We start from the raw sequence: 14,203 nt of genomic DNA on the forward strand, positions 1-14,203 counted from the left end.
ACCCAATCCTAATCACAACTATATCCATATATTCAGTTTTATCATCTCAATGTTAAAGCATATACATACACTCATATTGGAGATGTGATAGTTTGGAGGAAATATTTGAGAGGACAGTTAGTGGAATATATGGAAAATAATTTAGGAGATGCGAGTGATATGCGAGAACTAAAGAACACTCTATTCTCAAACTAACTCTAGTTATGCAAAATGGTACAACTCTCTCATATTTATAGTCATTCGTAACTTATTATGAAATTCTATACTTCTTTCTTTAATATTCTAAATATCTAGATATTCTCCTAAAAATATCTAGATTTTCTAATTCTACTACCTAATATCATGAGAAAAAATTCCCTAGTCTAGTCATACCATTTGGCATAATGAGTTAGTATTCTAGACTAGGGAATTTTTTCTCCTAATATCATATATTCCAACTATAATCATATATATGTTATTTTTCGTAAACAATAACATTGACTTAATTAATAAAATATAATTCTAATGTAAAATACACCACCTCAATCATCTTCAAGATATTTTATTTATTCTAGATCATTTTCATTTCGCTTGTTTATATTTGGGCAAGATCACCTTACCACATACTTAAAGTTCATATTTACAACTTTTAAGGTTTAAAAAAATATATCACACTAATTTTAAGAAATAAATAGTTTTTTAGCTTTAAGTAGGAATATACATGAAGAATCATTAATTCAAAGGTGAAATGACAGTTTATTATGTTTAATGGGAATGTTTCGGGGCCCATCTAAATTTAGACAACTGTAACTTTTAATAACAACAAATCCCACACAAAAAATATATTTTGAATAGATTACACATATAAATGGTAGGTTGACTTGAATGTTAGAGTAGACAAATGAAGCTTGAAATAAGCCAAAAACATTGGATAATGACTTTTAAAGATAAAACCCTAGGAGGTATCAACAAACATCCCGATGGAAAAATATAATCATACGAATCATGTCAACAGACTCGCCAACTTCAAAAATATCACAAGTATTGACTATGGTGTTACACTAGTATCACCCTCGTGCTATGCACGACTGATACGCTCAGATTTTGCACTGTTTTAAGACCATTATTTGGTCCGTTTTTTATGTCAAAATCACTCTACACGTCCATTATTTGCATATTTTGTCTATTTTGGTATTTTGACGTGTTTTGTGAGAAATGTGCATAATTGAGCCGAAAAAGGGAGCCAAAACGCAAAGTCTGGAAATCTGGAGTCAAACGACGACCGGCGACCGCCGGCGCCCGGCGGGCAGATCAATGCAGCGGTCCGCCTCGGAAATATGCTCTTGGAAGAGAAGTCTCGTACGGCGACCGCCGGAAGTCGTGCGGCGGTCCGCCGCCGAGGGAACAGACTCTCTGGACTCCAACGCGGCGACCGCCGGCCAAGGTGTGGCAGCCCGCCGGAGAAAGGCGGCGAATCCGAGAAGCCCTAGATTTGCGCCCAGATTTACCATATTTTGGAGATCTTTTCCTTCTACAACAAGGATTGGTTTTTCCCTATAAATAAGACCTCAAGCTTCATCAAAAAGAGAGAACTTCTACTTGCAAAATACTTCATAGAGATCAAGACCTAGAGTACTTCAATTGTGTAAGGAGTTGGAGAAGGATTTCAAGGACATCAAGAACAACAAGGATTCAACCTACGGGTTTTATTTGCTTTAGTTTTATGTTCAAATTGTCTTCCCTTCAATCTATGTTTTTAGCTTATTCAATTATGTGTAACTAAACTCATAGGATTCTAGGGATGTGTTAGTAACGACTTTGGTTATACAAATTCCTTTTTCTATTTAATATCCATTTTGTTTTTACTTTGTTTCTTCCCTAAGTATTCTTGATGCTGCATGATTGAGTGACACAATCTTGTATGATTTAATATAACGTGCTTCATAACTGTGACAGAGTTCTAGCGAGTTAGATTCACTTAGTAGACACTACAGTTAGCTTCCCTTAAACCGGCACTGTTAATTGAGAGTGAGGACTTTTCAAGGGTCTTAGGCGCTTTTTGGAGTTGCGTGTTAGGATTGACAACCCTAACTTTGTAATCAACATTTGTATCGCATGAGCATAAGCTAGGTGACTCGTCCTTTCGAAGTAAAAACTGTGCTAGGGTATTGTAGTTGGAATTTTGTATAACCATAATTGTGAACACACATCCCTGGGATTCCCTTATCTCTATCGTCTTTCTCCTTGTTTTATTTGCTTTTAGTTGGTCTATGCTTTTTATTGTTTTTAGTTTTCCAAAAGTTTTCAAAACCTACTTGTTTTTCCAGATAGTAATTGAGTCTTAGTAGAGGATAGACACTTTGTGTTTGCCTTTCCCGTGTTCGATATCTGGTACTAACCTTTAGCTATACTATATATACTCTGTATACTTGTAAGTTTATTTAGTGCTAATAAAAAGTGCATCAACGACCCATTTTATTTTTCTCAAAATATGAAATATTTATTTAAATAAAAAACCATGTCATTATATGGAACTGAAATTATAAGTATAACATACATATACAATAATACATTTTATTAAAAGTACTCTCTCTATTCATTTAAAAATTTAACGTTTTCTTTTTTGCATTATCGCGTTAAAATTGAAACATTTCCAAAAATTGAAATAACAGTCTTAATACTTTTTTCTCTCTTAGCTTTGACATTTAGCTTGAGCAATGAGCATGTGAATATATACACATGTTGGTCGTTTATATAATGGTTGAGTGATACGTATCTATTTAATTAAAAGTATGTGCAGATTCAAATGATAAGACCTTTCTTTTTCTTTTTTGTTGTTACGAGGTAACAAAAAATGATGGAGTTTGAAAGTTAATAAGCATTTATTTAATTATTAAATGGAAGAGAAGTCCAACGTTTCAATTCTACTAATTTTCATTGACAAAAACAAAATATATTGACACACAATCCTTACCATTCATGTATGTAAACTGCCAGCCCTTTCATTTCCTCCATATATATAACTGCCGTAAATCTAGAAATTCATTAACAAAAGCATTTTATAATTAGATTATAAATAATTAAACTAAAATGGCATTATTGTAAATATACCCAAAACTCTCTTTAGTGTACATTATTTTTTGTAAAATGGAAAAATGACTCTGACCGTGAGACTAAAAAATAAAGCAAATTTACATCCAACAAAACAAAAAAAAATTAAAGAATGTATAATTACCACTTCTCCTAATGAGATTTAAGATATTGATTATCAAAAGTTATAATTTAAGATTGCACCGGTGAGACACTTCCTAGTCGAGCTTCATTTTATTGCAATATAGTGACCTTACACACTAAAACTCAAACCTTGACACCTAAATCCTAAACCTTTAAGTTTAGAATATAGTCATCATGACCAACAAATGAGCCAAACATCAATAAAATTCTCCCTCTTAGATGTCCCTGTCACACCCAACCCTCTCTAACTGACATATGCACTTACCAAAATTAAATTCAAAATTTAAACTAAATAAATCAATTGTCAAGCACACATATTATATAATTTCAAAAAAACCAACATTTATCAAATACATATTTCAAAACATTCTACACAGTAGTGGGACCCTCTCACCACTCTATATACTATAAATTTATCTACATGCAAAATTGATGATGATGATAAGGTTGCCAAAATGCGTCAGCCACCGAACCTGATAACAAATGCAGTTCATGTGACCTACGTCAACCAAAAATTTCACTGATATCTTATTCCTGAAAAATATTAGTGGTTTATATGAGCACAACTCAATGTATATAAACCTTACCTTTAATTCCACATCCCAGATATCAAACATATTCTTTAATCAATATATATATATATGTATACAACAATAACCAACAAATATTAGAAACAATTTCATATGCATATGCATATGTCACTCTGTTCAATTTATTATTTTGTGACTGGTCAAGCTTGGTATCTGCCCGGGATTTCCATCGTATACGATATGCAGGTCCCTTTTAATTATTTGACTTTTCCACGAAGGCCCCCCATTGCATATTTTCTTTGACCCGTAGGTCCATTATCATTGAATATGACATGCAGGTCTATTTTCATTACCATTGATATCAGATTCATGGCAAGATTGTCACATATCCTCTTTAATCTCATGATTCAAGTAATTCTAATGTCATATAAAAACATATCAAAAGCACCACTCACATATCCATATCATATTCCATCATCAATATCAAATAACACATAATCATTTTAACCTCGCATCATATAATACAAATATTCACTCCAATTTAACACATAGCAATCAATCATATAAAATATATAAAATTAAAAGTGTGATTTACACACACCTTAAATGTGATAAATAAACTAGCTGAACATCGATCCTGTCTCCTGCACTATGACCCTCAATTCTATTTTTCTTTTTTTTTTTTCTTCTTCCGTATTTTTCTACTCCCATTCAAACCTAAACTTCCTTTTATATATATATATATAAATATATATAGGGGTGTGTTAGGCTCCTTTGCACCCTAAGTGTCCTATTTCCTTCTTAATCTCAGCCATTGGATCCTTGAATTGGATGGTTGTGATTAATGCATTATTAGTCTATAATATTGCATTATTAGCCGCTGTGCATTATTAGAATGAAAATGTGCATTATTAGTCTATAATGTTGCATTATTAGCCGCTGTGCATTATTAGAATGAAAATGTGCATTATTAAATGACACGTGGCATTAATCTAACCGTCAGATGACAAAATCGTAGGGCTAGGATTAAGAAGGAAAAAGGACAAAAGATATGAAAAGTATTTGAATACATCCCTATATATATATATATATATATATAGGGATGCATTAACCTCCTTTTCCCACCTTAGTATAAAACATAGGACTAATATACACCCTAGGATCCACTAATCTAATGGTTTTGATTAAATCCTAGACGGTACATTATGTTACTAGTTTCGTACATCGCAGGGCAAATTTGGTATAACATTATTGGACGGTTCAATTTCTAATTAGGATTTGCATCATTCACGGGATTTCAACTCCCAGTCATTTCATTCCCCTCCCACTCTCTCCCCCCATTACTTCTCCCTCTCTCCCGCTGAACCCTAGCCGCCGCCTCACTCGAATCTGCTTCTACCTTCCCTCATCTCGATGACCGGCGTTTCTCACGGCGAATCGGTGACCATCACGACGACGGAATTCCGGTGCATACCCAGCAAATTCATTTTGGTGACAAAACCATTTCAATTTATGTTTGATTTCGACTGCGGGGTGAAAGGTAAGGCCGGAAATTCAAGTTTGCTTCAATTTCCGGTGGATTCAAGTTCGAGGAACTGCTGTTTGATTGTTTTGGTACATTGTGTAGTATCAAATTTGATTTCTAAGTTGATTTGTGTGGATTAGGTTTTCGATCTTTGAGTTTCTGGCTTATGCTATAAAATTAAAGCTTTTGTCATTTGATTTTGCACTGTAATTCTCCTTCCAAATGTTCTTCCTTGATTTCCCCCTTTTTTTGTGTATGCTGCCTTTAGTATATTGGCTTATTCAACAATGTTATTTGGATGTCATATATCTCCTGAAGAACTTCATACAAAATGGTGAACAATCGAACCATTGCTTAAACATTGTTAACCTCATTCTGTACATTGTTGTATGTCCTCTGTTACATTATATCATATCATTTACGCATTATTTAAGAAAATCTCATTCATGTTACATCATCAATACAGTTTAGTTCTATCAATGGAGTACATTATTTTGTGTTAAAGGTTCATCGTGGTACACAAACTTTGAAGTATTCTTCATAAAAGCAGAGTTCATTGTGTGTTTACAGTTTGTGGGTTAAGCTTTATTTTGGGGTAGGTTTATTACATTAAGGTATGTTCTGTTGCTGCATTATCGATACATTAATGGTACATTATGCATTCAATTTTTGTACATGATGTTGGTGTGCTACATCATGTCTGTACATTAGTACATCATTAGATACTACATTATTACGTTATAAATATACATTTTTTTAAACCAAATCAGAAACTTTACGGCTAGTATCAGTGGATATTGTTTTTATGGAACATTATGTATACACTTTTGTACATGAATAGCTATTGCTGATATTAATGTTGTTGTGATATATCATATTTGGACATTAGTACATCATAGATTACTACATTATTCTTTGATAAATGTACATTATTGTAATCCAAATCTGTTAATTTATTCCTACTACCAATGTACATTGTTTCTGTGGCAGTATTTAGATTAAAAAACTACATTTAGGGGTTGTATTTGTACATTATTTCAGTAGGAAAAAATGCCTTATTATATATGCATACTTGTACATGACTTTAAAACATCATTTATTGTTACATCATTTAGATAGATTAGTACATCACGTGATGCTAATTATATGTATCATGTCATGTAGCTATACTTGTACATCATGTTCTATTACATTATTTAGCCAAAGATGTACATTAACTGATACTGCATTGTATGTGTTTCTGAATAGATTCAACAAGTGCAAGAATCGATTCGAGGATGACTTTGACGATGATATGCCCATTGCAATAATGCAACGACAAGCTTTAAAGATGTGCTACATTATTATTGTGTTGTAGATTATATTAGTGCGAAAATTGTATTTTAATATAGACTATAATTTCTTTGATGAAGGGAAGAACTTATATTCGTTCCCCAAGGGTTTAATAGTTCATGGGGCTAGGGTGTAGTACCAACCCAGTAGCGCAACGCTCATTAAGGGCAAGGAGTTAGAATCGTTCGTGTAGAATTCAATTATTTTATTGTTTTGTGGAGTAGTCTCTGTTGTATTTTTACAATTATTAGGTTACATTATTCAGGTTAATTGTTACATGATTTGCTACTAATGTATTGTACATTTAAACCATAAATATGTACATTACCACCATAAATATGTACATTACAAAAATGAATGAAACCAAATTGATGGAAAAAATATACATTAAACTACTACATTCGTACATTATTCACTATTAGACATATACATTATAAGACTATATTCGTACATTATTTCCTATATAAAATCCAAAAACACACATTAGAAAGCAAAATTTTATGCATGTGGTGGTATTATACCCTATCCCCATGGATTGCTAAACCCTAGGTGAATGATTCAAACTCTCTACCCTTAGTGATGGTTTTATTTTGTGAGTAGGTACTACAACCTAGCCTCAAAGGGTATGGATTCAAATCCCACCAAAATTAAATCCTTACATAGGTACATCATTTAGTATGATGCATGTACATTGAAGCCAATTTTTCCACCTTATTTTCTAAACTCTAAATCCTAAATACACATAAAAAATGAAATTCAATGCATGTGGTGGTACTATACCTGCCCTATGGATTGCTAAACCCCTAGGGGAATGATTCAAACTCCATACCCTTGGTGTCACACCCCAACCCTTATGGCTTATGCACTTACTATAACTAAATTCAAAATTTTAAAAGAAATAATCCATACGTCAAATACAAAAACACATATATTTTATAATTTCAAAAACCAACATTTATCAAGTACATATTTAAAAACACTCTAAACAGTAGTGGGACCCTCTCACCACTCTTTATACTATATAGTATTTATCTATATGCAAAAATGACGAGGAGGAGAAGGTTGCCAAAAATGCGTCAGCCGCCAAACCTGATAACATGTGCAGTTCCTACGACGTATGTCAACGAATAATTTCACTGATATCTTATTCCTGAAAAATATTAGTGGTTTATATGAGCCACAACTCAGTGTATATAAATCTTACCTTTAATTCCACAGCCCAAACATCAAACATATTCTTTAACTAATATATATAACAATATTTAAAAAAATAATTCCATATACATATGCATATGCCACTTTGTTCAGTTTATTATTCTGTGACAGTTCAAGCCTGGTATCTGCCCGGGATTTCCAATATGCCAGTATGATTTGACCCGAAGGTCCCACTATGATTTGACCCGTAGGTCCCACTGTGAATTGATCCGTAGGTCCCAATATGATTTGACCCGAAGGTCCCACTATGATTGACCCGAAGGTCCCAATATGATTGACCCGAAGGTCCCAATATGTCCACTGTGATTTCAGATCCAGGACAAGACTATCACAGATCCTCTTTAATCCAATGATTCAGTCAATTCCAATACCATATGCAAAATATCTCTACTGCATCAATTACATATCCATGTATTCGATCAATTAACTCCAATACTATAGATAAACATATCTACTACACAAATCACATATCTACATCATAGTCCACCATCAATATCAAATAACACATAACCATTTCAAGCTCACATCATACAATTCAAATATTCACTCAACTTTAACACATAGCAATCAATCACATAAAATATGAAAAATTAAAAGTGTGATTTATACACACCTGATTGAAACATGTAATCTAACCGAGTTTTTAATTCCATCTCCTGTGCCATAGCCATCAATCCCGAAACCGAAAATATACGTGAATTTCTTCTCAATTCCAACCCTCTCGCTTTTCTTTTTCTTCCAAAAGTTCCTTTGGTTTTTTTTTACTCTTCGACTCCCTCCTCGCTAAACTCATCCCCCTCCCTATGATTATTATTTATATTATTTCCTATCCTCCATAAACCGACTCCCATTTATATTATATAAAGAAGTGTATTCCTATTTTTTTTCCACCACGTAACTCTATTCCATTTATAATTATAAATTTACACGTGTGGCTCCATAGTGAGTCCTTATCCTAATATTCATATTCATGTATGCATATATATATATATAAATATTATATAGTACATAATTACGTGCATATATAAAAACAATATTACATGCACACAATTACTTTATTTCATGCACATATTCACACGTTCACATGTACACTTAATTATCTATTTATTAAAAATATTCAACATTATAAATCATAAATAATTAATTATGGATGAATTTCAGTTTATTAATCTCTATAATATCTTATTAATATATTTATAATGCAAATACCAATATAATACATCAAATATAAAATGATGCATATTTTGATCAAGGATGTTACACTTGGTGATGATTTTATTTTGTGAGTGAGTACTACAACCTAGCCTCATGGATCACTAAACCCAAAGGGTATGGATTCAACTACCACCAAACATTAAATCCTTACATAGGTACATCATTTAGTATGATGCATTTACATTAAAGGACAATTTTCATACATTATTACTATGTGAAATCCTAAATACACAAAAGATGAAATTTAATGTATATGGTGGTACTATATACCCTAGCCCTATGGATTGCTAAACCCCTAGGGGAACAAAAGTTTAATTCATTCTCCAAGGGTTTAGTAATCGAGGGATTACGGTGTAGTACCAACTTAGTAACGTTATATAAGTACATTACTCAATAATTTAATGAACATCAAAAACAAATCGAATTCATATTCTAGTCAGGGAACATAATTGCAATATAGTATAGATATTTCATTTTTAGATAATATTTAACAGTCAAGGAACATATCAAATATAAGAACCGTGAATTAAGAAGTTGTTGATTAATTTAATATAATAGGTGTTTATTTAGGGAATGAAAATAACTTCCCATGATTAATTTAATACACTAGGCATTTATTTAGGGAATGGAAATAACGTCCAATATGTAATCTTCCTTTTTTGCCCTTTTTAATTTTTTTTATTAATTTATTTAATTCCAAGTGGCTCATATATTAACCATCAGATAACCACTAATCTATGGATGGAATTAGTTTTAATTTTTAACAGCTTTTTACGCATTAATCTGAATACATCCCTATATATATATATATATATATATATATAGGGAGATGATCAAAATAAGAATGCATTTAAATCCAGAAATGCAGCCCAAATCTTGGCCCTAAGATTAGATGATCTAATGATCAATAATTAACCAAAAATACGGAAGGTCATAATTAAGTAGTTTTAGGTCATATTATAAGATTTGAGTTTATGTCATATTAAGATCATTTTAGGTCATGCTTACAAAGCATGACCTAAAAATAAACTAACTATGACCTAAAAATGCCCTACGTATGAATATATATATATATATATATATATATATAGGGTTTAGGGTTTTGGGTTTAGGGAGATGATCAAAATAAGAATACATTTAAACCCAGAAATGCAGCCCAAATCTTGGCCCTAAGATTAGATGATCTAATGGTCAATAATTAACCAAAAATACGAAAGGTCATAATTAAGTAGTTTTAGGTCATATTATAAGATTTGAGTTTATGCCATGTTAAAATCATTTTAGGTCATGCTTTGTTAGCATGACCTAAAAATAAACTAACTATGACCTAAAAATGTCCTACGTATGACTTTGTTCTGTGTTTCTGTATTTAAATCTGGTCTTCATAGATCAAAACCCTCTCCCTATATATATATATATGTATGTATATATATATATATATGTATGGAGATGCGATCATATCATAACCCTCAAATCACATGATAACTCTATAACTAAATCTGGACCACACATATTTTATAATCTTGTGGTTGAGATTCAAACTTAGATTTACTTAATAAAAATAGGCGCAGAGGGTAAATATGTCATTTCGCTAATTTAATTTTTGAATTTCGCTCCAGATTCACTCCAGATTTCACGCTCTTCTCATCGGTTTCTTCTCAACGATTTTCGATTCTCTCCTCTTCTCTGTGATTTTGTTTCCATTTTGATCCAGATCACTCAATTTGATTCTCTCCTCTTCTCTGCGATTTTGTTTCCATACTTCTCGCTTATTTTGTTTCCATAGGCTCCAGATTTGATTCATTTTCCATAGTCTTCAGATTTTGTTTCCATAATTGTGATCGGGAAGATGTTTTCAATTTTGCGTTCTTATTTTCATTGATTACCTCTTCAATTGCTGTGAAAATTTGCTTCGATGGAATCTGTAGCAAATAACGAAGGTAACAATCATTATCTATTATTTAGCTTATTGATTGTGTTCATATTCATGTATTGAATTTGATTTTAGATTAATATTAGTTGTTGATTGGTTTATGTTTCTGATGTACTGAAATTCTTATTTGATTATATTATGTATTGTCGATTATGTGTTAAAATGATACTTTTGGCTTATAAATGTTAGGTTTACTGCATAACATGATAGTTTTGTCGGATAAAATGATATTATGATAAAATGATATTATGATAAAATGATACTATTACTGATTTGTAGGTATGTACATTCCTGTTTGTGATGATAGGTTTACTGCATAACATGATAGTTTTGTCGGATAAAATGATACTATGATAAAATGATACTATGATAAAATGATTCTATTACTGATTTGTAGGTATTTACATTCCTGTTTGTGATGATAGGTTTATTGCATAACATGATACTTTTACTGCATAAAATGATACTTTTAGTGCATAAAATGATATTATGATAAAATGATACTATGATAAAATGATACTTTTACTGATTTGTAGGTATGTACATTCTTGTTTGTGATGATGCTTTGAAGCCAATGATTGGTATGAAATTCAATACATTAGTAGAAGCAGTTGGTTTCTATGAACATTATGCTCGTTCAGTTGGTTTTGGCATTCGTAAAATGGGTAACAAATCAGTTCAAGGTATTACTAAGTGGCAGTATTTGGCTTGCAACAGACAAGGCTCTAAGAATTTTATACCTGGTCATGCATCCCAATCAACTGAAGTGTCTTTTAAGGAGCGTAGGTGTCGGTCATTTAGGTGTGAATGTCTTGCTAAGCTCAATTTGAGATATTATTCAGATGGCAAGAGCAGAGGATATGAGGTTTATCAGTTTGTTGAGTATCATAATCACTTAATGGTTGCGGATGAGCATAGGCATTTTATGATGGCCAATCGCAATCTGGATCCTATTCATCGGAGGTTTATGGAGGATTGTGGCAGGTGTAATATTGGTCCCACTCTCACATTCAAACTTTTGAAGGAGATAATGGGTGGACCTGAAAATGTTGGATGTGATATTATTGATATTAGAAATGGTTATCGTGATATTATGTCCAATATTGATGGTTCAGATGCTCAAATGATTTTTGATTATATGCGTTCTCAAAAGGAATCATCTGATGCCTTCTATTATGAAATTGAGATAGGATCTCATGGAAAGTTAACTAGAATCTTTTGGGCTGATGCTATTTCAAGACGAAATTATCATATGTTTGGAGATGTAATTTCATTTGATTCAACATACAACACTAACAGGTATATTACTTTTGTTGCTAATAGACATAAAATGATACTTTTTGCTGATAAAATGATACTCATATCTGATAAAATGATACTCATATCTGATAATATGATACTCATTGCTGATAAAATGATACTTGCAGTAGATAAAATGATAGTTCTTACTAATAAAATGATACTTTTGCATGATAAAATGATAGAAATTGTGCTTTTGCATAATAAAATGATAAAATGATACTTTTGCATCATAAAATAGTATCCCTTCTGTCAATAGCTGATAAAATGATACTCATTGCTGATAAAATGATACTTTTGGCTGATAAAATGATACTTCTTACTAATAAAATGATACTTTTGGCTGATAAAATGATACTCATAGCTGATAAAATGATACTTGCAGTAGATAAAATGATACTTCTTACTAATAAAATGATACTTTTGCATGATAAAATGATAAAATGATACTCATTGCTGATAAAATGATACTTTTGGCTGATAAAATGATACTCATTGCTGATAAAATGATACTTCTGGCTGATAAAATGATACTCATAGCTGATAAAATGATACTCATAGCTGATAAAATGTAATTCATTTTTATGTTATATTCTGAAGGTATTGCATGATTTTTGCTCCATTCACTGGAAAAGATAACCATTCTAGACCAGTTACATTTGGAGCTGGCTTGTTATCAAGTGAAGGTAGAGAATCCTATTCTTGGTTGTTTGGCTGTTTTGTTCGATGCATGGGGGTAGCACCCAAATTGATTATCACTGATCAAGATTGGGGGATCAAACTTGCTGTTCAACAAGTACTTTTACAAACAAGGCACCGATGGTGTATGTGGCATATCATGGTTAAGGTGTCAGATAAGTTGCCCAAATCTTTACATGGTAATGAAGATTTCAAAAAAGAGTTGAATGCATGTGTTTGGTCTGATTTGTTAGAGCCTGATGAGTTTGATATAATATGGAATGATATAATGGAACGGTATGGATTAGAAGACGTGCACTGGTTTGGATCAATGTTTGAAGATAGAGAATTCTGGGTTCCTGCTTATTTTCGAGATTTTCCCATGGGGTCGCTTCTTAGGACTACATCGATGTCTGAATCGGAGAATAGCTTTTTTAAAAACTACACAAAGCCACGTGCAAATCTTGTACAGTTCATCAATTTCTTTAATTATGCTGTGGGAGATCAAAGGAATGCCAATTCACGATTGAACTACTTGGATTACTCAACTATTCCTGATTTGTCAACCCAATTGCCTATTGAGAAGCATGCATCTACAATCTACACTGATTCTATTTTCAAACATGTACAACAGGAAATAAGTATTGTATGTGAGATTGTTTCTATAACTACTGTTGAGGATAACATCAAGAAGCATCAGGTCAAGGACCAATATGGTAGAACATTGGATGTTATGTATGATTGTAAGCAAGACACATTCGACTGTAGTTGCAAGAAGTTTTCCAGAATTGGTTTGTTATGTTATCATATATTTTGTTTGTTGAAGAATAAGTCTGCTAATCTCATTCCTGAGAAATATTTTGGTCGAAGGTGGTTGAAGAGCTCTTTACTAAAGGCAGCACATGGTCTACCATCTAAGGAACAACAACCATTTGAACGTGTGTTCCATTTTTAACCTTTATTTGTAAAAATTCTATTTTTCAGTCAGAGAAATGATAGTACTTATTGTAATAATGTTATCTTTTATCTTGCAGATTTGGATGAAAAGCAGGAAGTTAAGAAAAAGTTGTTCTCCAACTTTTATCGATTAGTCCAAAAGTCTGAAGGAAGTATGGATCATTTGTCTTTGTTAAGTGCTGGTCTTGATGATTTGGAACAGCATATGTTTGGAAATTGTGCAGCACCTTCAGTCATTGAAAAGAAGAAGATGGTTGAGGATTTTTATGGAATGGCAGTACCTGATGTAATTGATGTACATCCTCC

General features: G+C 32.2%; 1 protein-coding gene across 1 annotated transcript; it reads left to right on the plus strand.

Annotated features, from left to right (window-relative positions):
• Positions 1-12,184: 12,184 nt before the first annotated feature.
• LOC148926648 (protein FAR1-RELATED SEQUENCE 5-like) lies at positions 12,185-13,895 on the plus strand. The gene is made up of 2 exons (XM_089059202.1): positions 12,185-12,262; positions 12,863-13,895. The coding sequence occupies exons 1-2, from the start codon at positions 12,216-12,218 to the stop codon at positions 13,893-13,895; spliced, it is 1,080 nt and encodes a 359-aa protein (XP_088915328.1). The 5' UTR covers positions 12,185-12,215.
• The last annotated feature ends 308 nt before the right edge of the window (positions 13,896-14,203 follow it).

The sequence above is a fragment of the Salvia hispanica genome, chromosome 5, assembly GCF_029641045.1.
Source record: "Salvia hispanica isolate PSC_SH4W2 chromosome 5, Shi_PSC_v1, whole genome shotgun sequence".
Classification (NCBI taxonomy): domain Eukaryota; kingdom Viridiplantae; phylum Streptophyta; class Magnoliopsida; order Lamiales; family Lamiaceae; genus Salvia; species Salvia hispanica.

Coding starts and splice junctions, on each gene's coding strand:
- LOC148926648 (XM_089059202.1), top strand. CDS start 12,216: ATGTTTGGAGATGTAATTTCATTTGATTCAACATACAACACTAACAG. Junction 12,263..12,862: donor TCAACATACAACACTAACAG/GTATATTACTTT, acceptor TATATTCTGAAG/GTATTGCATGATTTTTGCTC.